This window comes from Bombina bombina, chromosome 3 (assembly GCF_027579735.1).
Source record: "Bombina bombina isolate aBomBom1 chromosome 3, aBomBom1.pri, whole genome shotgun sequence".
Taxonomy (NCBI): domain Eukaryota; kingdom Metazoa; phylum Chordata; class Amphibia; order Anura; family Bombinatoridae; genus Bombina; species Bombina bombina.
This window is the reverse complement of record NC_069501.1, coordinates 612,439,604-612,464,937: the sequence shown is the minus strand read 5'-3', so window position 1 is coordinate 612,464,937 and position 25,334 is coordinate 612,439,604. Positions and strand designations below refer to the sequence as shown.

At 40.3% G+C, this 25,334-nt stretch overlaps 1 protein-coding gene across 1 annotated transcript in view; it reads right to left on the bottom strand.

Annotated features, from left to right (window-relative positions):
- Nucleotides 1–7,080: 7,080 nt before the first annotated feature.
- The window catches only part of LOC128652451 (CUB and sushi domain-containing protein 2-like), a 1,617,569-nt gene continuing 1,599,315 nt past the window's right edge, over nucleotides 7,081–25,334 (bottom strand). Inside the window, 2 exon segments of the mRNA XM_053705390.1 lie at nucleotides 7,081–9,203; nucleotides 9,906–10,082. Coding sequence (XP_053561365.1) covers nucleotides 9,923–10,082 — 160 coding nt within the window. The 3' untranslated portion in view covers nucleotides 7,081–9,203; nucleotides 9,906–9,922.

The window sequence follows — 25,334 nt, the reverse complement described above, 5'->3', positions numbered from 1 at the left end:
ACCATCTGAATGTCGCAGCTGAAATCGAGACTCATCAGACCAGGCAACTTTTTCCTAATCTTCTATTGTCCAATTTTGGTGAGCCTGTGCGAATTGTAATCTCAGTTTCCTGTTCTTAGCTGACAGGAGTGGCACTCGGTGTGGTCTTCTGCTTCTGTAGCCCATCTGCTTTCAAGGTTCGATGTGTTGTGTGTTCAGAGATGGTATTCTGCATACGTTGGTTGTAACGAGTGGTTGAGTTACTGTTGCCTTTCTATCATCTCAAAACAGTCTGCCCATTCTCCTCTGACTTCTGACATCAACAAGGCATTTTCGTCCACACAACTGCCGCTCACTGGATATTTTCTCTTTTTTTGGACCATTCTCTGTAAACCCTAGAGATGGTTTTGTGTGAAAATTCAAGTAGATCAGCAGTTTTTTAAATACTCAGACCAGCACTTCTGGCACCAACAACCATGCCATGTTCAAAGTCACTTAAATCCCCTTTTTTCCCCATTCTGATGCTTAGTTTGAACTTCAGCAAGTCTAGATGCCTAAATGTATTGAGTTGCTGCTATGTGATTGGCTGATTAGCAATTTGTGTTCCCAAGCAATTGAACAGTTGTACATAATAAAGTGGCCGGTGTGTGTATATATATATATATTTGCTTGGTATTTCGGTGCTGGACTGACTGTAATAGGAGGGATCAGACTGATATACTACAGGAAAGTTCTACTCTGTGAAAAGCATTGCTGGGCTAAAAGAAGTTGCACCCAGGTGGTAAATCGCCATAGAACAGGCCAACAATGGTATTGAGCTGGTTGTTCGTTCCTGTGAGTGCATTTCTCTCTGTGTGTATTTAGTCTCCCTATGGGAAAAAGGGGAAACCAGACGTGGACTCCTTGCTCAGTGTGCTTAGAGGAATACTGCTACACCTCACTGACGAGGCCCAATGAAGGCCGAAACGATCGTCTGGGGTTGCTTTGTTCCTTGTTCAGAGAGGAATTGCCTGGTATTTCGGTGCTGGACTGACTGTAATAGGCGGGTTCAGACTGATATACTACAGGAAAGTTCTACTCTGTGAAAAGCATTGCTGGGCTAAAAGAAGTTGCACCCAGGTGGTAAATCGCCATAGAACAGGCCAACAATGGTATTGAGCTGGTTGTTCGTTCCTGTGAGTGCATTTCTCTCTGTGTGTATTTAGTCTCCCTATGGGAAAAAGGGGAAACCAGACGTGGACTCCTTGCTCAGTGTGCTTAGAGGAATACTGCTACACCTCACTGACGAGGCCCAATGAAGGCCGAAACGATCGTCTGGGGTTGCTTTGTTCCTTGTTCAGAGAGGAATTGCCTGGTATTTCGGTGCTGGACTGACTGTAATAGGCGGGATCAGACTGATATACTACAGGAAAGTTCTACTCTGTGAAAAGCATTGCTGGGCTAAAAGAAGTTGCACCCAGGTGGTAAATCGCCATAGAACAGGCCAACAATGGTATTGAGCTGGTTGTTCGTTCCTGTGAGTGCATTTCTCTCTGTGTGTATTTAGTCTCCCTATGGGAAAAAGGGGAAACCAGACGTGGACTCCTTGCTCAGTGTGCTTAGAGGAATACTGCTACACCTCACTGATGAGGCCCAATGAAGGCTGAAACGATCGTCTGGGGTTGCTTTGTTCCTTGTTCAGAGAGGAATTGCCTGGCATTTCGGTGCTGGACTGACTGTAATAGGCGGGATCAGACTGATATACTACAGGAAAGTTCTACTCTGTGAAAAGCATTGCTAGGCTAAAAGAAGTTGCACCCAGGTGGTAAATCGCCATAGAACAGGCCAACAATGGTATTGAGCTGGTTGTTCATTCCTGTGAGTGCATTTCTCTCTGTGTGTATTTAGTCTCCCTATGGGAAAAAGGGGAAACCAGACGTGGACTCCTTGCTCAGTGTGCTTAGAGGAATACTGCTACACCTCACTGACGAGGCCCAATGAAGGCCGAAACGATCGTCTGGGGTTGCTTTGTTCCTTGTTCAGAGAGGAATTGCCTGGTATTTCGGTGCTGGACTGACTGTAATAGGCGGGATCAGACTGATATACTACAGGAAAGTTCTACTCTGTGAAAAGCATTGCTGGGCTAAAAGAAGTTGCACCCAGGTGGTAAATCGCCATTGAACAGGCCAACAATGGTATTGAGCTGGTTATTCGTTCCTGTGAGTGCATTTCTCTCTGTGTGTATTTAGTCTCCCTATGGGAAAAAGGGGAAACCAGACGTGGACTCCTTGCTCAGTGTGCTTAGAGGAATACTGCTACACCTCACTGACGAGGCCCAATGAAGGCCGAAATGATCGTCTGGGGTTGCTTTGTTCCTTGTTCAGAGAGGAATTGCCTGGTATTTCGGTGCTGGACTGACTGTAATAGGCGGGATCAGACTGATATACTACAGGAAAGTTCTACTCTGTGAAAAGCATTGCTGGGCTAAAAGAAGTTGCACCCAGGTGGTAAATCGCCATTGAACAGGCCAACAATGGTATTGAGCTGGTTATTCGTTCCTGTGAGTGCATTTCTCTCTGTGTGTATTTAGTCTCCCTATGGGAAAAAGGGGAAACCAGACGTGGACTCCTTGCTCAGTGTGCTTAGAGGAATACTGCTACACCTCACTGACGAGGCCCAATGAAGGCCGAAACGATTGTCTGGGGTTGCTTTGTTCCTTGTTCAGAGAGGAATTGCCTGGTATTTCTGTGCTGGACTGACTGTAATAGGCGGGATCAGACTGATATACTACAGGAAAGTTCTACTCTGTGAAAAGCATTGCTGGGCTAAAAGAAGTTGCACCCAGGTGGTAAATCGCCATTGAACAGGCCAACAATGGTATTGAGCTGGTTATTCGTTCCTGTGAGTGCATTTCTCTCTGTGTGTATTTAGTCTCCCTATGGGAAAAAGGGGAAACCAGACGTGGACTCCTTGCTCAGTGTGCTTAGAGGAATACTGCTACACCTCACTGACGAGGCCCAATGAAGGCCGAAACGATCGTCTGGGGTTGCTTTGTTCCTTGTTCAGAGAGGAATTGCCTGGTATTTCAGGTGCTGGACTGACTGTAATAGGCGGGATCAGACTGATATACTACAGGAAAGTTCTACTCTGTGAAAAGCATTGCTGGGCTAAAAGAAGTTGCACCCAGGTGGTAAATCGCCATTGAACAGGCCAACAATGGTATTGAGCTGGTTATTCGTTCCTGTGAGTGCATTTCTCTCTGTGTGTATTTAGTCTCCCTATGGGAAAAAGGGGAAACCAGACGTGGACTCCTTGCTCAGTGTGCTTAGAGGAATACTGCTACACCTCACTGACGAGGCCCAATGAAGGCCGAAACGATCGTCTGGGGTTGCTTTGTTCCTTGTTCAGAGAGGAATTGCCTGGTATTTCGGTGCTGGACTGACTGTAATAGGCGGGATCAGACTGATATACTACAGGAAAGTTCTACTCTGTGAAAAGCATTGCTGGGCTAAAAGAAGTTGCACCCAGGTGGTAAATCGCCATAGAACAGGCCAACAATGGTATTGAGCTGGTTGTTCGTTCCTGTAAGTGCATTTCTCTCTGTGTGTATATATATATATATATATATATATATATATATATAACAACTTAGAAATTGCAGTGGACGGCTTTTTCCTATGTTTAACGTTGAGTGGACTAGTAACTTTTCCCTCTAGGCTAGTAGCTTTTAACCCCTGAATAGTAAACCATAGTGATAATTTTCAACCCCTGTATATACAGTATATACAGATATTAGTGCAGACTAGACTATCGCTCAAGAGCTAATAAATAATGTTAAGCTTCTAATATGAGCAAACAAATGGAAGCTGTAGAGATTTGTGCTTGAACGATGTTAACACACTGTAAGCTAGATTATGAGTGGCATGCTACTTGTGCGTAATGAAAAACGGGTTTATCATGGTTTGTTGTGCGTGTTGGAAGTAGCGAGCGTATTACGAGTTGAAAGTCAACACGTTCACTTAAGCACAATTTAACTTTTTAAAGTGTGAAGGGATTGCGGGAGCTCTGGTAAACTGTATGTTAAATACATATGTATTTATATGGGTATATTTGTATTTACAGACATATATACACATATAAACATATTTACACACGTATAAACATATATATAAGTGCATTAGAGCCCTTTGCTGTTAAGTTGCAAAAAACATGAAAAATCATATTTATCCAAAATTCGTATTTTATAAAGTGTTTAACTATGTATTTACTGTAATTATTTAGTATTCCATTTTTTTTTTTACATAGGTTAATATGTTCTAAGTATTTTTAAATATATATATATATATATATATATATATATCTGTATATATCTATACCTATATATAATCATATAGATATATAGGTATAGATATTATAGATATATATTTTACCAATTTTTTTTTATATATATATATATATATATATATATATAAAAATATGTATTTAAGACAATTAGAACATATTCTTCTTTGTGAAGAAAATTGGAATGTGAAACATTAACATTTTATGTCGGGTTAGCGCACTTGAGAAAACGTGAGTAAGGGTGTTAGTTCTCCTTTCAACTTGTAATGCGCGCACAACCCGATTCGCACAAAAAATACTTCTTTTGAAGTTAACGCATGAGCGGGAGTGCAAACTATTGCTCCACTCGTAATCTAGCCCATTATTTAATTTAGGAGATTGTTTATATTCATAGTAAGATGCTTTATAAAAATATAGAATACTTCTTTACTCATACCAAGCTCCAATCACCCCCTATCTCACTGCATTCCCAGTTTCCTTTCTTAATTAGTTCTTTACCCTTCCAATAATGAATAAATCATGAACGTAGAGTCTATTCCCTGGCAGATGTGATCAGTTGTAATCTTACAGCTCTCATAATTAAGTTTCTAAATGAGCAGATCAGTAGGTCCTCCTTTAACTGCTTGCATATGATGATCCACACTGTAATACATAAAAAGAACCAAATATAACTGTCCATATATTGAGATATGACGTTGGCAGCCTTCAGATATCAAGTGACTTTCCCTTGGTCACATGAGTTTTGCAGCTTTAATAAATTATGATTATTTTTATACAGTGTATAAAATACATTATCACTACTTTATACTGTATAGTGATCTTGATCAATCAAGTCTATTTTAAATGCCTCTGTGTATTCTCTAAAGGACATTTTGCTCAGAAGTCAGAAATACTCAAGAAGGCTTACATATAGTTGCATTTGTATGCACTAGTATAGCATTTGCCAGGATTTCCCTAAAGGTTACAATGAATTTGGCAAGAAAGGCATGTAACTAAACATACATATAAATTAAACAGTGATTTAAAAATAAAAATGCAACATATAACTTTAAAATAAGGAGGTTTGTATGAGTGATGATTGCCACCATCTTGAACCTGAATTACCATTAGAAATATTAAACTCAAATGAGCCAGTCTCACCTAGCCTTTCAAGACCTACAGTCAGATGCGTAACTAGAACTCTCTGAGCCCCTCATTTGAACAGCACCTCTTCCAAAGCATATATCTATATTTCCATCTCTCCCTTATACAAACACACTTAAAGACACACATACACACACACACACACACAAACCCACGCACACATACATATCCCCATACCTATACATATGTACAAATATATAAACCTACACATGGATTGTAAGGGTATCACTCTTCTTCTCGGCATCTCATGTGGAGAGACGCAGAGACCTCTGCCTGTCTTCAGTTGTGGCTGCAACTCTCTAGGCGTGGCCGGACACTGCTTAAATTTAAAGGAGCCATGTCCCAATTACTGGACCTCCCACCTGGAGGGCTCAAGTGCGAGAGTTCCTATAAAAACTACCCCAACCAATCACCCTATTGTCTAACTTAATTTGCTCCTAAGACCAAAAGCATACTTACCTGATACATGAGTATGCTCACCTTGCTCCTGAGACCAAAGCATACTTTCCTTATACCTGTTTATGCTCACCTTGCTCCTGAGACCAAGCATTCTTATTTTGCACCTACGTATGCTCACCTGGTTCCTAAAAAAGTGCCTTCTGTACCTATGTGGTATCCAATGACAGTCTCACAAACAGTACCCGCAGGGTATCCTGTCCCTGCTGAGAAAGCTGTGTCTACCATACCAGTGACAGCCTTCGTTAAATCGTTTGTGTCTGCTGTACCTGTCAGGTATTCTGTGTCATCGTACCTTTTGCTGCTCAATTTAAACACCAGTGTCTATTGGACTTTGTTTCTACTAAAAGACTTTAGTGAATTGCATAATACCTTATCTGTGATCTTCAATCTGAACTACCAACTATTATTTTACTTATCAATCAGTAAAGCTTTCAAAAAGACTTTCATTTGTGCTTTGCATCTGTTCCTGCATACAGTTCCATACACCTTAACCCCCTCACATGGATATGCACACATACATACAAATACACTCACACATACATACACAACACAAACACACACACACACACATGTATATATATATATATATATATATATATATACATATATATATATATATATTGTATATATATGTACACATATATACACATACTGTGTATTATTGTTATATACAGACTCTGCTTGAGCAGCTGCGACTGGGCCCCCTGAAAGAATGGGCCCGTTGCAGTGGACATCCTGAGACCCAGTAGTTACGTCCCTGACTACAGTGATAGCTTGTGAATATGAAGTGTGGCAAGATCCAAGCTTGACAAATATATTTAATGTCCAATTGCAGCAGCCTCCCCCCATCTTACTGTATAAATACCACTGTACCACACAATATAATGTCTTGTCTCTAGATTTGTATCAAGAAAATCCCAGTATAGGCTTTAGCGGAAAGTACATCATTAGCAGGAAGTGCAAAACGGATACTGCTGTATCAGTTTCAAGTTAAATTTAAACCTTACACATTTTTAGGTTAAAATAATAATCTTCTTATTTACCTGTTGCTCTTTCACATTAATGAGAAAAATAATGTCTGTTTAATGGTATCTTTACTTATTGTTAGCCAAGTGCTTCATAATGATTTTTGAGCATACTTCCACAATGTGTTAGTAACAGATGTCACAGTACACAAACCAATGCAAAAATTTAGATTTAATTTGAATTTCCAAAATTTAAAATAGCTTTTCAAAATCATTGAAATGAAAAGGCAAATTGAACATAAAGAAGCCTCATATACAGAGACACATAAATTAAACTGTTTATATTGCAGACAAGCCGGAGTGTGTATAGATTACATATGTACAGTTATCTTCTGTAAACAAGGCATTTGTACATTTTAATACATTTACAAAAAAGCTGATCACTATCATAGAATACAATAATCCAAAAAAGGAAATAAGGGTTTCTGTTGGATTTCAGGGATTTTTACTTTTTGTAGTTTTTTTTTCTTTAACTGTACAAACTCTTCATAAAAATATATCTCTGTACAAAATAGTCCGTATGTATTCTATTTGTCCTTTCCACGCATTTCGTGGCTTATTCTGTTGGGGAGGACCAGTAATGGAGCAATGAGGTGCTTAGCGAGTTCTGTCAATGTTTGCATTTCAGACTGAAGAAGTTTGGAGCAGCCATGGAGTGCAGAGCATATTGTGGTAAAAGGGCCCCAGGTCTGTGTAAGTTTACTCTCTTCTTATCTGTCAGTTCACAATCTTTTACAACACAAGGCTGTAGAAATGAGGGGGAGGGGGGGGGGGGATTAAAGCACCATTTGAACTTTCATTTTAATAGCTACAATTCAAGTTAAACCTTCATAAACCCAATAGGAAGATGCCATGTCATAAGAGCACAGAATGGCACATTAATAAATACCATTTCTTTAGAACAGAACGTGGCTGCCAAGTTGTGCTTTCAAGAATAAGCAACGTCCTAATTACTGTCTGTGTACTGTAAAGGCAGGACAAGTTTTTATAGCTGTACCTATCTAGAACAGGCAGAAACAAACAAGCTAAAATGAAAATATCTCAGGACTCCTAGAGATACTAAAGTGCAATGATCACCTCAATGAAACCCACCATTTCTAATTTAATTTGATAAAAATATGAAAATATACAGGTGGATGTAGCAGAATCCATTCAACACCTTTAGTACATGTGATAAATATATCATTAGAGGCTTTCCTTTCCTACTTTAATAAGTCAGGTATTCCAGAAATTGCTCAGCAGCCTGATTGAGACATTTAGGTTAATACAATGTTATATGACTGTGTTACCGTATGTAACAAAATGCATTAAATATAGGATACACTGCTTATATACCATTTAAACAACTTCTTTATCCAACAGTGAAATTTAGCAACAACCTAATGGTTAAATTTTGTATAAAATAGAGCCTGAAAAAGCAATAACATTGCCTTTTCTTGTTGGGGGCTTGTGCATAATTTATAAACCATAGAAATATATTTTTTTTTGTAATAGTTTGCACTCCTTAATTCACAGCCAACCACAGTTTCTTATATCCCACTTGTACATTCTTGGCATTTGTTGATAAAGCTTCCTTTGTTTGTCATACAGAAACGTTTATCACGGTCAAACAATGTTATCCAGGGGATAAGTTTAATCCATTTGTGAGCAGCAAGAGAAGGTATAGCATTCATAGGCTGAAATAACTTGATGTCTCTCCTTTAAGTGTTCTCTTGTTAAAGAATTGCACATCAACCTGGGATTTAGGGTGTAAGGCTGCACTCCTCCTTCACGCCAATGCAACACAGTCTGTTATGTGCTGCAGGGATCAGGTGGAGAAGCATGGAGGAAAAGCACTTTTTGGAACTGGTTCTTTGCAGAATAAAAATATGTATATTTATATATATATATATATCTATCTATATATATTTATTTGTATGTTTCTATCCACTTCCATCTGACATTGCATGTATTCAAGTTCAGTATAAAAGCACTTGCGCTGTGTCCCGGGAGGAATAGGTCCTCTTGAGGTGGCGGCCCTGCCACTTATTTTAGGTGGAGATACTCAGATGTCAGTGGTGGCAGTCCAACATGATAGATTAGTGCCAGTCTATAGCTGGCCTTGCATCTCTGTGGGGTATAAGTTCTTTCCTGGTTTCTTCTAACTCACCAGCACAGCACACGTTGGGTGGTATTAATGGTGGGTGCTATAAAGTGCACTGGCGATGTCAGCTACCCACTGGTAGTTTGCGGGACAAGGGGTAGGGCAGGACTGAGACTCCAAGTAAACCCAGGTCACTGTAAAAAAGAAGGTTAAGGTAAGACTGTGGCAGATTGACAAAAGTTATCTGATGATGTGAATTATACAGTTTGATCACAATTACTTCGAGAAGCGTTGAAATTTAAATATGAAGAAGGCTAATGATAGCTAACAAAACCTCTCTGAAAAGATGCATGTAGAGATATATGTAATCATTGCATATAACTCAATCCACCCTTGTTAGGCTAATATGCAATAGTTGTTCCAGTTCCACCTCTACACAGTGAATGCCCATATCTTCTTTCTCCATCTTTGTTTAATCTGATCATTTACTGTATATCCAAAATCAATTTCTTGTTGGGCTCCTAAAACTTTAAAATCTTAACACAAAAAACAAAAATCTCCCTTACTGTATATATCTGCCATTCTGATCCTCTTTCCTTCACCCTTTACATTCACCCCCCAATCAAATCTTTTGAATTTTACTTGAACAAAATGCAATGACAAAACACAGCTCACTTCATACAACATACATTTGGATTAATTTCTATTCACTTAATTACTGACCTACCTCTACAGCACATTTCAATTACAAAACCCTCTACAACATTGTACCATCTACCTCTCTCACCTTATGTACAAGAGCTTCTTTAGCCTTCCCTTTCATCCTTTCAATTAACTCCCAATCAAACACCTATCTCCCATCATGGCTTCTCTGTAACATTTCCTTTCCTACTCACCTTGTGAGAGGCAGGTGCTATACAGCTGTGCACACAGTGCTGACTGTAAATTCTGTTTCATTGGCTACAATTTCTGTAGGTTGTACATTACGTTCATACATAGGATTCTCAAATGTTGCTCGTCCGTTTGTGTTCTCATGGCCTGCAAAGCCATTAAATGGCACCTTCGGTCTCCTTCTAGACAAAAGAGGAAAAATAATCATGTTTTGTTTTTATTCAGAATTAAACACACAAAGCTCCAAACAGGTGATTAAACTAAGTCATAAACACAAGTCAAAGAGCCCTATATTATAAAGCTCTCCGCTCTGACGAGATGATCTAGGATGTCTCGTCAGTACTGTGATGTCCTTTAAAGAATTTTAGAAAAGGAAAATTTTAGTTTTAGAGCTGTTTTTCTCACTTTACAGAGATTTCAATATCAAGGAGAGACACGTACATTGCAATATATTGTTCAAAAAAATCCCCCCAAATATTTTGCCAACTTCCTCTCCATGTCAGTGAGTTTTTGGTCATCAGACCCAAAGGGAGTTGGCAAGAGATCCAGCTTGTAATTGTATCAAATCTAAAATAATCATTACTTGCCAGAACACTAGACTTTTCAACACTTATCATTCATTCCAAAACATTTTATAATGACTTATTTTGCTAAATTGGTTGCAGAAAATACAATTACTAAGCAAGTGTCTTAGATGTATATTTTAGAAATACATAATACAATTAATTCTAAGAAAGCTAACAGACCCACCCTGTATGTGTTTGTCTTACCGATTCAACAACATCAAGCTTTATTTATTCAAATGCATTACTAGATTTTATTGTATAGAAAAAAAATGAATGTTTAACTGTTTTTGTCTTTAGTATATCAAGACTGTTGCCAGATGAGGTTAACACTTTCTCCAGGCTGTTTGACAGGATAATAAACAAATCGACCCACAAGGTTAAAAAGATTCAAATTTGCTCTCTTGTTTTATTTCTAGCAGTTAAAAAGTATATATCAATTTAATACTAACTTTAAAAATTGAATATTTTAGTCAATAATTTTAAGGGGCCGATTTATCAGCCAATAGGATGAGAGCTACTGAAATCCATTTTTTTTTAGTAGTGTTAGTTTATTTTTTAATGTGTAATTTTGTTTTTTTTTATTGGTAGTTATTTTAATTTTAGTATAATAGTTATGTTAGGTTAATTGTTAGTTTAAACTTAGTTTTTTTTTAATTTCACAGGTACGTTTTTATTTATTTTAAGAAAGGGATATTGTCATTTTAATTTAAAGTTAGGGGGTTGTTAGGATATAGGGGTTAATAGTTTAATTTAGTTTTTTGCGATGTGGGGGGGCTAGCGATTTAGGGGTTAATAGGTTTATTTAGTGGTGGTGACATGGGAGGCCAGATGTTTAGGGGTTAATAACTTTATTTAGTGGCGGCGATGTCGGGGAGCGGCGGAATAGGGCTTAATAGCTTTATTATAATGAGGGCGATTATGGGGTGCGGCGGAATAGGGTTTAATAACTTTATTATAGTGGCGGCAATGTCGGGGAGTGGCAGAATAGGGGCTAATAACTTTATTATAGTGGTGGTGATGTCAGGGAGCGCGGAATAGGGGTTAATAACTTTTAATTGTGGCGGCGATGTCGGGAGCGACAGATTAGGGGTTAATAAGTTTTAAATAGAGTTTGTGATGCGGGAGGGAGGCAGAATAGATGTTAATAGGTAGTTTATGGGTGTTAGTGTACTTTGTAACAGTTTAGTTATGAGTTTTGTGCAACAGTTTTGTTGCGCAAAACTCATAACTACTGGTCTCAGATAGCGAAATGGATTGTGTCGGTATAGGCTGGAATGCAAGCATTTTAGCCTCACCACACAACTTGTAATGCCAGCGCTATGGAAATCCCACGCAAAAGCTTCATTTTTTGAGTGCGGGATTGACGTTGCGTTACAGGCTCAAATGCTTGCGGTATAGCTATACCGACAAGACTCGTAATGGATGTGTTAATGTTTTGACTGGCCATTTTTTCAGCGTTAAAACCGTAATGCAAAACTTGGAATCTAGGTGTATGTGTGTAAATATGTTTAAGCCCTTTGCAGCCACTTTTTTTGTCTAACACCTTATACCATGGGGCCGAATTATCAAGCACCAAATGGAGCTTGATGCCCATTGTTTCCAGCAAGCCTTCAGGCTCGGCGGAAACAGAAGTTATGAAGCAGCGGTCTAAAGACTGCTGGTCCATAACTTGTCCACCTGCTCTGAGGTGGCGGACAGAAATCAACCCGATCGAATACGATCAGTTTGATTGACACTCAATGCTAGTGTTATGCTCGTGCGATACTCCTGTATTAGACCAAACTCAGCCAGTAGTCTTGTTATCCCGGCATTGAGCCAGAAAGATAGGGAATATCCCAGAGCAGAGAAAGTTAGCAATATGAGGAAAGCAGCACTCAGCACAGGCAGGGAAGTCTTCAGCGGCAATGGTAGAGCAGTCCAAGGTAAACTACTAGAATGGTCAGGCAGGCAGGGTTTGGCAATTTAAGAGCAGTCCAAGGGCAAACCAAAAGAATGGTCATGCAAGCAGGGTTTAGCAATGGTAAAGCAGTCCAAGGGTAAACCACTAGAATGGTCAGGCAGGCAGGATTTGCCAACAGAGAGGCAATCCAGAATAATAGGGGTTAATAGGCAGAGTAGTCAGGCAAGCAGAGTTCAGCAGCAGAGTATCAGTCCAGCAATTTAGGGGTTTAACAGGTAGAGTAGTCAGACAAGCAGAGTTCAGCAGCAGTATATCAATCCAGCTATTCAGGGTATAACATGTAGAGTAGTCAGACAGGCAGGGTTCAAACACAATAAGGCAATATAGCAATAATGATCTATCACACCCAGGAGCACACAAAGCAACACCTATACTTAGGCAGTGATAGATCATTTTGATTAGGCTTACACAGGTGCAGGATTCGCGCCACAGATGTCCGGACCAACATCAGTGAGAGAGGAGCGTGCAGCGATGACCTCAGCACCCAACGCATCCGGACCCGAAACAACCCGTGGCAACGAGCAGGGAAGGAGACGCCACACCCCTAGCAACGGCTAGAGCGGCACGGCGTAACATAGCCCCCTTCTCAAGGGTTCCCTCCGGGAACCAGAGCCGGCCTCATAGGATGAGCAGCATGGAATCTGGAGACCAAAGATGGAGCATGCACATCACGGGCAGGAACCCATGAACGATCTGCCACAGAGTAACCCTTCCAATGTATTGGATACTGCAGTTGTCTGTGCCTGTATCTGGAGTCCAGTATCTTAGCTACCTCATATTCAGGGTCATCACGGACCAGGAGCAGAGTAGGAGGAGCTCGGAGCCGGGTATATCTATTCTTGATGTAAGGCTTGAGTAGTGAGATGTGGTAGACTGGGTGTATGCAAAGGGTTTTGGGTAAGGCCACTTAATAGGCAACAGGATACAGTCTTTTCAGGACCTTGTAAGGGCCGATAAACCTAGGCCCCAATTTGTGACAGGGATGGCGTAGACAAATATGTCGAGTAGAGACCCAAACACGTTAATCCACTGGGATGGCAAGTACAGAAGCTCTATGACAATCAGCAAACTTTTTATGTCTAGAAACAGCTGAACGTAGCTGAGAGCGAACACATTGCCAATCAGTGGTGAATTCAGTAACGTGTTGATCTGCAGCAGGAACCCCAGTGGACTGGGCAGAAAGAGGGAAGACACAAGGTTGATACCCTGCTGCAGCTTGAAATGGAGAACATCGAAGAGAAGAGTGCCAATGAGTGTTTCTTGCCAGTTCAGCTAGAGGTAACAACTCAGACCAGTTGGTATGGCAAGCGTTGACAAAGGCTCTAAGGTAAGCTTCAAGATCCTAGTTTACTCTCTCAGTTAGTCCATTGGTCTGAGGATGGTAGCCAGAAGACAAGGAAACAGTGGTTCCAATCAACGTACAAAAGGCTCTCCAAAAGGTAGAGACGAACTTTGGACCTCTGTCGGAAACAATATTTACAGGAATGCCATGAAGTCGTACCACATGCAAGAGAAAAAGAGACGATAATTCTTGGGCAGAAGGCAGTTTGGTTAGGGGTATAAAATGAGCCAGTCTGGAAAAGCGATCTACCACAACCCAGATAACTATATGGTGGTCAGAAGGAGGAAGGGCCACAATGAAATCCATTGTTATGTGTGTCCAAGGTTGTTTGGGAATGGACAATGGTTGGAGTAAACCAGGAGGCAAGGATTTGGGAGTTTTGTTGGTAGCACAAGTTGTGCAGGCTTTCACATAATCCCGAGCGTCAGACTTCATAGTAGGCCACCATACGTGTTGGGAAGACTCTTAAAAGTTCTTGTTAAACCAGGATGTCCTGAGAGTTTACTATCATGAGCCCAGGAGAGTACAGGAGTGCGTAGATTCAGAGGTACAAAAATATCAGAAGCCACGGGAGCTTCAGGAGGTTTACTAGACTGGGCATGTTGCAGTCCTTGAAGAATGGTGGTATTTATTTGAGCTACCACGCAGGAGGGAGGTATGATGTGTTCAATAGGGGAGGAATCACTTGAGTGAGGGAACTGATGGGAAAGGGCGTCCGCCTTATTGTTCTTGGTCCCAGCAAAATAAGAAACCACAAAGTTAAAACGTGAAAAGAACAAGGCTTACCTGGCCTGTCAAGGATTTAGTCGATGAGCAGTTTCTAGGTAAGTCAGATTCTTGTGGACAGTGAGAATCTGAATGGGATTGGTGGTGCCCTCTAACCAATGACACCATTCAATCAAAGCCATTTTAATGGCTAGGAGTTCACTATTACCCACTTCGTAATTCCTCGCTGCAGGAGTAAAGCGTTTAGAGAAAAAGGCTACAGGGTGTGACTTGGAGATCAAAGGATCCCTTTTGGTTAGAACTGCTCCAGCCCCTATCTCTGAGGCATTAACCTCTAAAGTGAACTGAAGGTCAGGATCAGGATGGCGGAGCACAGGAGCAGAACATAAAGCCTTTTTCAGACAAGAGAAGGCATTCATGGATTCAGGAGGCCAATGTTTACAGTCTTTGTTCTGTTTTGTGAATTCAGTGAGAGGAGCGACTGTTTGAGAAAAGTTCTTTATAAACTTGCGGTAATAATTGGAGAACTCCAAGAACCTCTGTAATTCCTTTAATGAAGTAGGTTGAGGCCATTATAGAACTGCGGTGAGTTTAGCAGGATCAATGGTAAAACCCTTCTTCGAGATGACATAGCCAAGGAATTGCATCTGAACTTGATCAAACTCACATTTTCTAGCCTGGCTACCAAAGAATTGTCTCTGAGACGTTGCAGTACCTGTCTCACGTGTGTATGATTCTCCTACAAAGTAGAAGAGAAAAAAAGGATGTCATCCAGATAGATGATGACAGTGCGGTTGAGGTGGTCACGGAAGACATCGTTGACAAATGCCTGGAAGACTGCAGGGGCATTACACAGCCCAAAAGGCATTACAAGGTATTCATAATGCCCAGATATTGTGTTTAAGATGGTTTTCCATTCGTGGCCTGGAAAGATACGAATCAGATTGTATGCCCCACGTAAGTCCAGCTTGGTGAAGAAGCGAGCATCCTGGAGCGAGTCATATAGTTCGGTGATCAAGGGAATGGGATAGAGATTCTTGATAGTTATGTTGTTCAAGGCCCTGTAGTCAATGCAGGGTCTGAGCCCACCATCCTTCTTACTGACAAAAAAAGCCTGCCCCAGCAGGAGAGGAGGAAGGGCGAATGAAACCTTTAGCTAGGTTCTCTTGGATGTACTCCTCCATGAATTTGGTTACAGCTTTGGAGAGTGGATAAGTCCTCCCTTTAGGAAGTGGGGCTTCAAGAAAGAGGTTGATCATGCAGTCATAAGGACAATGGGGTGGCAGCACGTCACCTGCTTTTTTCTCAAACACAACAGCAAAGTCCACATAAACTGAGGGAAGGTTTGGAGGAGTCTGTATACTGGCTATGGGGATGCAGAGCAGAAGAGTGACATTAGCAAGACAGGAGTAAAAACAGGAGGTACCCCAGGAGGCCAGTTTTCCTTCAGCCCAGTCAAACTGTAGGTTGTGTATCCGAAGCCAAGGAAGACCAAGGATGACAGGCTGTGCTGTGGAATAGATTACATCGAACTGTAGCTGTTCGGTATGAAGGACTCCCACAGTCAGGGTCAGTGGTGCCGACTCAAAATGGATCAAGCCTGAACCAAGGGGGGTGCCATCAAGAGTAGTTATTTTGAGACAATGTCTTTTCTGCAGAAGAGGCAAGCCAGCTTGAATCATAAAGCGGTGATCCAGAAAGATTACAGCTGCCCCTGAATCAATGAAGGCTTGAGTGTGGACTGTATTCTGAAGGAAGGTAAGGGTTACAGGTACCAGAATCCGAGTGGAATATGGGGACTTAGTAGTGATCATGCTTAGAGGTACCCCAGTGTTATCCCCTAAGCATTGGCTTTTCCCGGATGAATTTCACAGTCTTTTAGTTGGTGGGAGTTTGAACCACAATAAAAGCATAGTCTCAATCTTCTTCTTCTCTGTCTTTCAGACTCTGAGGGTTTGAAAGAGGAGAGATCCATGGGTTCCTCTACTGGGATGGCTGGAGAAGTTGAAGGGGTAGAGGATACTGCCGAAACTGGACGAATAGGAGGACGTGAGGGGAGGACTCTCCTAGATCTCTCTCTTTTGGCTTGTCTCCCCTGGAAGCGAGAGTCCAGACTGATACAAAGCATTATAACGTCATCCAAAGAATAAGGAACATCACGATAAGCGAGTTCATCTTTGATGTGTTAATGCAGACCCCTCCTAAAGGCCGCCTTGAGAGCACTGCCATCCAAAGTGGTTTCAAGTGCCAATGTGCGAAACTCGATTGTGCCACAGTTCTATTGCCCTGGTGGAGGTCCAGGAGAGAAAATTCTGCAGCAGAGGTACGGCTAGAAGCCCCAAACACAGAAGATAATGCAGCAACAAAATCATCAGCATCATGCAGGAGAGGAGTGTGCTGTTCCAAAAGGGGAGAGACCCAGGCTAGGGCCTTGTCCTTCACTAAGGAAATGATAAAGGTGACCCTTGACTGGTGAGACTGAAAGGTGTGAGGATCATTGCAGAAGAGCAGCCTGCATTGGTTAAGAAAACCCCTGCAATTAGTAGTACTTTCATATTTGTCATGGTATCCGGGGTATACTCCCGGAGGCATAGGAAGAAGCCGCAGTACTAGGAGTAGAGACTGGCGGTACAACACCAGAGGCGGCATTCCTCCATTTTACTAGTAAGGAACAGTAATAGCCTCTAGCTTGGAATCCATATTCTGCAACTGTGTGGTATGTGTTCCCAACATCTATCCCTGAAGACAAACTGCTTGTGCCACCTCATCTGGCTCCATAGCCCAAGTATAATGTTATGCTCGTGGGATACTCCTCTAGCAGACCGAACTCAGCCAGTAGTCTTGCTATCCCGGCGTCAAGCCGGAAAGATAGGGAATATCCCAGAGCAGAGAAAGTTAGCAAGATGAGGAAAGCAGCACTCACCACAGGCAGGGTAGTCTTCAGCGGCAATGGTAGAGCAGTCCAAGGTAAACCACTAGAATGGTCAGGCAGGCAGGGTTTGGCAACGGTAAAGCAGTCCAAGGGCAAACCACTAGAATAGGCAGGCACGTAGGATTTGACATCAGAGAGGCAATCCAGAATAATAGGGGTTAATAGGCAGAATAGTCAGGCAAGCAGAGTTCAGCAGCATTTAGGGGTTAAACAGGTAGTCAGACAAGCAGAGTTCAGCAGCAGTATATCAATCCAGCAATTTAGGGGGTTAAACAGGTAGAGTAGTCAGACAAGCGGAGTTCAGCAGCAGTATATCAATCCAGCAATTCAGTGTATAACAGGCAGAGTAGTCAGAAAGGCAGGGTTCAAACACATTAAGGCAATATAGCAATAATGATCTATCACACTCAGGAGCACACACAGCAAGACCTATACTTGGGCAGTGATAGATCGTTTTGATTAGGCTTACATAGGCGCAGGATTCATGCCACAGATGTCCGGACCGGCATCAGTGAGAGAGGAGCGTGCGGCCATGACGTCAGCGCGGCATGCATCCGGACCCGATACAACCCCTGGCAATGAGCGGGGAAGGAGATGCCGCACCCCTAGCAACGGCGCAGAGTGACAGCTAGTGGCCACAAATCTGCAGGGGGCGTTATTGCACAAGCTGTTATGGTGAAATGCTTGTGCAATGATAAATGCCAACAGCGTATGCTGTTAGCATTTATCGATGTGCAGCGGACATGATATACTACATCGTATCATGTCCGTTTGCACTTTGATAAATATGCCCCCATATCTCTTTGAGTCCTTATAACTTTTTTATTATTATTATTTTTTATATTTTTATCAGACAGTGTTTATTTGAGTGTAACTGTACTTTTAAGTGTTTTTATGCTGTGTTTAATGCAACTTTTTTCTTACCCTACCCTTTATGCGAGCTCTCAAGTCGCACTTGAGCAAACACACTTATTTTCAACTCATAATACGGGTGATATTCCCACCACACAAAAAGGCAAAATTGCTCATGTGAAAACAATAATGCTCCACTAGTACTCTAATTACATTAAACGGACAGGAAACCACACATTTTTCTTTCAGGATTTAGAAAGAATATACAATCTCAAACTACTTTTTATTTAACTTCTATTATTAAATTTGCTTCATTGTCTTATTATCCTTTGCTGAAGTGCAGCAATGCACTACTGAGAGCTAGCTGAGCACATCTAGTGAGCCAATCCCAATAGACAAATGTGTGTAGTCACCAATCACCAGCAACTTCCCAGTAGTGGAGTATATGTAAATATTCTTTTTCAACAAGGGATACCAAGAGAACAAAGTACATTTGAAAATACAAGTTAATTTAGAAGTATCTTAAAAGTTCATGCTCTATCTGAATCATGCAAGCGTAATTTTGTCTTTCCAATTTTTTTTCAGTTCTGTTTCAGCACTTTTGAAATTGCTTTGTAAAATGTTAACTTGTCAAATGTGTAATACTTTGTTATATTCCAACAATTATTCAAATCCATTCAGAAGCCTATAAAGATTATTTAAATTGTCTTTTAAGGCATTTTTTCTCTTCGGAAGTAGGAACACTTCCTTTTTGGAGGAGAATAAAAAAGAAACCGATATTGTGATCATAGTAAACCTTTTAAACCTTATGGATGAAACTGGGTTTTCCTCTTAATCAGCTTGTGGGTAGATTTATATTTCTTTCATGTAATTGGCAAGAGTCCATGAGCTAGTGACATATGGGATATAGAATCCTACCAGGAGGGGCAAAGTTTCCCAAACCTCAAAATGCCTATAAATACACCCCTCACCACACCCACAATTCAGTTTTACAAACTTTGCCTCCTATGGAGATGGTGAAGTAAGTTTGTGCTAAGATTTCTACGTTGATATGCGCTTCTCAGCATTGTTGAAGCCCGATTCCTCTCAGAGTACAAGGAATGTCAGAGGGACGTGAAGGGAGTATCACCTATTGAATACGATGATTTCTCTAACGGGGGTCTTTTTCATGGGTTCTCTGTTATCGGTCGTAGAGATTCATCTCCTACCTCCCTTTTCAGATCGACGATATACTCTCAAATTTACCATTACCTCTACTAAGAACTGTTTTAGTACTGGTTTGGCTATCTGCTATATGTGGATGGGTGTCTTTTGGCAAGTATGTTTTCATTTACTTAAGACACTCTCAGCTATGGTTTGGCACTTTATGCAAATTATATAAAGTTCTAAATATATGTATTGTACTTATATTTGCCATGAGTCAGGTTCATGTATTTCCTTCTGCAGACTGTCAGTTTCATATTTGGGAATATAAACACTTTAAGAATTTTATTTCTTACCTGGGGTTTAGTCTTTTTCAATTTGACTACTTTTTGCATTTGCGGGTATTAGGCCCGCGGGTGCGTCAAATGTTAGACTTTATTACGTCTTTTTTTGGCGCAAAGTTTTTTGGCGTGGGAAATTACGTTTTTGACGCAACTTTGTCATTTCCGGCGTCATACGTGACGTCGAGACCTTTCACACGGCAGCGTCATTAGAGACGCAAGTGTGTCATTTCCGGTCATTTTTTCAATATTTCAATACCCCATTGTTGTTTGCCTCCTGCTTTCTTTTCTATCAAGAGGCCTATGCTTTTGCATTTTTTCCTATTCCTGAAACTGTCATTTAAGGAAATAGATAATTTTGCTTTATATGTTGTTTTTTCTCTTACATTGAGCAAGATGTCCCAATCTGATCCTGCCTCTGAAGTTTCTGCTGGAACATTGCTGCCTGACATGGGTTCTACAAAAGCTAAGTGCATTTGTTGTAAAATTGTAGAAATTATTCCACCGAATGTCATTTGTAATAGTTGTCATGATAAACTTTTACATGCAGATAGTGTATCCATCAGTAATAGTACATTGCCAGTTGCAGTTCCTTCAACTTCTAATGTGCATGATATACCTGTAAATTTTAAAGAATTTGTTTCTGAATCTATTATGAAGGCTTTGTCTGCATTTCCACCTTCTAATAAACATAAAAGGTCTTTTAAAACTTCTCATTTAGCTGATGAAATTTCAAATGACCAACAACATAATAATTCATCCTCTTCTGATGAGGATCTATCTGAAACAGAAGATCCTTCCTCAGATTTTGACACTGACAAATCTACTTATTTATTTAAAATAGAGTATATGCGTTCTTTATTAAAAGAAGTGTTAATTACTTTGGATATTGAGGTAACCAGTCCTATTGACGTTCAGTCTAATAAACATTTAAATGCTGTTTATAAACCTCCTGTGGTTTCCCCAGGTGTTTTTCCCATTCCTGAGGCTATTTCTGATATGATTTCTAAGGAATGGAATAAGCCAGGTACTTCCTTTATTCCTTCTTCAAGGTTTAAGAGATAGTATCCTTTACCAGCAAAATCTATAGAGTTTTGGGAAAAGATCCCCAAAGTTGATGGGGCTATTTCTACTCTTGCTAAACGTACCACTATTCCTATGGAAGATAGCACTTCCTTTAAGGATCCTTTAGATAGGAAGCTTGAATCTTATCTAAGGAAGGCCTATTTATATTCAGGTCATCTTCTCAGACCTGCTATTTCTTTGGGTGATGTTGCGGCTGCATCAACTTTCTGGTTGGAAAATTTAGCGCAACATGAATTGGATTCTGACATATCTAGCATTGTTCGCTTACTGCAACATGCTAATCATTTTATTTGTGATGCCATTTTTGATATTATCAAAATTGATGTTAGATCCATGTCTTTAGCTGTATTAGCTAGAAGAGCTTTGTGGCTTAAATCTTGGAATGCTGATATGACATCTAAATCTAGATTACTATCTCTTTCTTTCCAAGGTAATAATTTATTTGGTTCTCAGTTGGATTCTATTATTTCAACTATCACTGGAGGAAAAAATTTTTTGCCTCAGGATAAAAAACCTAAGGGTAAATCTAAGGCTTCTAACTGTTTTCGTTCCTTTCGTCAGAATAAGGAACAAAAACTCAATCCTCCTCCCAAGGAATCTGCTTCCAGTTGGAAGCCTTCCTCAAATTGGAATAAATCCAAGCCATTTAGGAAACCAAAGTCTGCCCCTAAGTCCGCATGAAGGTGCGGCCCTCATTCCAGCTCAGCTGGTAGGGGGCAGATTAAGGTTTTTCAAGGATTTTTGGATAAAATCTGTCCAAAATCATTGGAATCAGAGCATTGTCTCTCAAGGGTATCGAATAGGATTCAAAGTAAGACCTCCTGTGAGAAGATTTTTTCTCTCATGCATTCCTGTAAATCCAGTAAAAGCTCAGGCTTTTCTGAAGTGTGTTTCAGACCTGGAGTCTTCAGGTGTAATCATGCCAGTTCCTCCTCAGGAACAAGGTTTGGGGTTTTATTCAAACCTATTCATTGCACCAAAGAAAGAAAATTTGTTCAGACCAGTTCTGGATCTGAAAATTTTGAATCGTTATGTAAGAGTACCAACTTTCAAGATGGTGACTATAAGGACTATTCTGCCTTTTGTTCAGCAAGGACATTATATGTCCACAATAGACTTGCAGGATGCATACCTTCATATTCCGATTCATCCAGAACACTATCAGTTTCTGAGATTCTCTTTTCTAGACAAGCATTACCAATTTGTTGCTCTTCCATTTGGCCTAGCAACAGCTCCAAGAATCTTTTCAAAGGTTCTGGGTGCCCTACTATCTGTAATAAGAGAACAGGGTATTGCGGTGTTTCCTTATTTGGACGATATCTTGGTACTAGCTCAGTCTTTACATACTGCAGAATCTCACACAAATCAACTAGTGTTGTTTCTTCGGAAACATGGTTGGAGGATCAATTTACTAAAAAGTTTCTTGATTCCTCAGACAAGGGTCACCTTTTTAGGCTTCCAGATAGATTCAGTGTCCATGACTCTGTCTCTAACAGACAAGAGACGTTTAAAATTGGTCGCAGCATGTCGGCTCCTTCAGTCTCAGTCATTCCCTTCAGTGGCTATGTGCATGGAAGTTTTAGGTCTCATGACTGCAGCATCGGACGCAATCCCCTTTGCTCGTTTTCACATGAGACCTCTACAGCTTTGTATGCTGAATCAATGGTGCAGGGATTATACAAAGATATCACAATTAATATCCTTGAATCCCAATGTATGACACTCTCTGACATGGTGGATAGACCACCATCGTTTGGTTCAAGGGGCTTCTTTTGTTCGCCCAACCTGGACTGTGATCACAACAGATGCAAGTCTTTCAGGTTGGGCAGCTGTTTGGGGGTCTCTGACAGCACAAGGGGTTTGAAAATCTCAAGAGGCGAGATTATCAATAAATATTTTAGAACTCTGTGCAATTCTCAGGGCTCTTCAGTTCTGGCCTCTACTAAAGAGAGAACCGTTCATTTGTTTTCAGAGAGACAATATCACAACTGTGGCTTATGTCAATCATCAGGGTGGGACTCACAGTCCCCAAGCTATGAAAGAAGTATCTTGGATACTTGCTTGGGCGGAATCCAGCTCCTGTCTAATCTCTGCGGTACATATCTCAGGTGTAGACAATTGGGAGGCGGATTATCTCAGCCGCCAGACTTTTCATCCAGGGGAGTGGTCTCTCCATCCAGATGTGTTTTTTCAGATTGTTCAGATGTGGGGGCTTCCAGAGATAGATCTCATGGCCTCTCATCTAAACAAGAAACTTCCCAGATACCTGTCCAGGTCCAGGGATGTTCAGGCGGAAGCAGTGGATGTGCTGACACTTCCTTGGTGTTATCAACCTGCTTACATCTTCCCGCCTCTAGTTCTCCTTCCAAGAGTGATTTCCAAAATCATCATGGAACAGTCTTTTGTGTTGCTGGTGGCTGCAGCATGGCCACACAGGTTTTGGTATGCGGATCTGGTTCAGATGTCCAGTTGCCCGCCTTGGCCACTTCCGTTACGGCCGGACCTACTATCGCAAGGTCCGTTTTTCCATCAGGATCTCAAATCATTAAATTTGAAGGTATGGAAATTGAACGCTTAGTTCTAAGTCATAGAGGTTTCTCTGATTCAGTGATTAATACTATGTTACAAGCTCGTAAATCTGTCTCTAGAAAGATTTATTATAGAGTTTGGTAGACTTACATTTCATGGTGTTCTTCTCATAAATTCTCCTGGCATTCTTTTAGAATTCCTAGAATTTTGCAGTTTCTTCAGGATGGTTTGGATAAGGGATTGTCTGCAAGTTCCTTGAAAGGACAAATCTCCGCTCTTTCTGTTTTATTTCACAGAAAGATTGCTATACTTCCTGATATACACTGTTTTGTACAGGCTTTAGTTCGTATTAAGCCTATCATTAAGTCAATTTCTCCTCCTTGGAGTCTTAATTTGGTTCTGAGGGCTTTACAGGCTCCTCCATTTGAACCTATGCATTCTTTAGACATTAAACTACTTTCTTGGAAAGTGTTGTTCCTTTTGGCTATCTCTTCTTCTAGAAGAGTTTCTGAGCTATCTGCTCTTTCTTGTGAGTCTCCTTTTCTGATTTTTCATCAGGATAAGGCAGTCTTGCGGACTTCTTTTCAATTTTTACCTAAGGTTGTGAATTCTAACAACATTAGTAGAGAAATTGTTGTCCCTTCTTTATGTCCTAATCCTAAGAATTCTTTGGAGAGATCCTTACATTCTTTGGATGTGGTAAGAGCTTTGAAATATTATGTGGAAGCTACTAAAAATTTCAGGAAGACTTCTAGTCTATTTGTTTTATTTTCTGGTCCTAGGAAAGGTCAGAAAGCTTCTGCTATTTCCTTGGCTTCTTGGTTGAAACTTTTGATTCATCAAGCTTATTTGGAGTCGGGTCAAACCCCGCCTCAGAGAATTACAGCTCATTCTACTAGATCAGTCTCCACTTCATGCAGAGCCGGACTGGGACCAAAAATAGGCCCGGGCATTTTAAGGCAAAGCAGCCCACTAACACCCCCCCCCCGACACTTATTTAAAGGGACATAAAACCCAAATTTTTTCTTTCATGATTTAGAAAGAGCAAGCAATTTTAAACAACTTTTTATTTTACTTCTATTATCTAATTTGCTTCATTCTCTTGATATTCTTTGCTGAAAAGCATATCTAGATATGCTCAGTAGCTGCTGATTGGTAGATGCACATAGATACCTCGTGTAATTGGCTCACCTATGTGCAGTGCTATTTCTTCAACAAAGGATATCTAAAGTATGAAGCAAATTAGGTAATAGAAGTAATTTGGAAAGTTATTTAAAATTGTATTCACTACCTAAATCATGAAATAATTTTTTTGGGTTTAGTTTCCCTTTAACCATATAATAGATTATATATATATATATATATATATATATATATATATATATATATATATATATATATATATATAGTATTTTCAAAATAGGACTGCCCTCGCTGGATTTAAGCATAAAACTTATTTTATTTTATTGTGGTAATGTTTCGGAGTCCACAGACTCCTTCCTCAGACCAGTACGGTCTGAGGAAGGAGTCTGTGGACTCCGAAACGTTACCACAATAAAATAAAATAAGTTTTATGCTTAAATCCAGCGAGTGCAGTCCTATTTTGAAAATACTGTGAATATTACTGACCTGGCACCCTGGTTGATGACTGGAGGAGATTGAGAGTGCAGATACACATGGAGGATATGATATATATATATATATATATATATACACATACATACATACATATATATATATATATATATATATATATACACACACACACACACTATATATATATATATATATATATATATATATATATATATATACACACACATAGATATACATACAGTATATGTGTATTTATGTGTGTAAATATGTGCGACACAAACAGATATACAGACACCCACATCCATGCACAGGCACACACATGTAGTACACTCACACATAGACAGATATATGCAAACACACA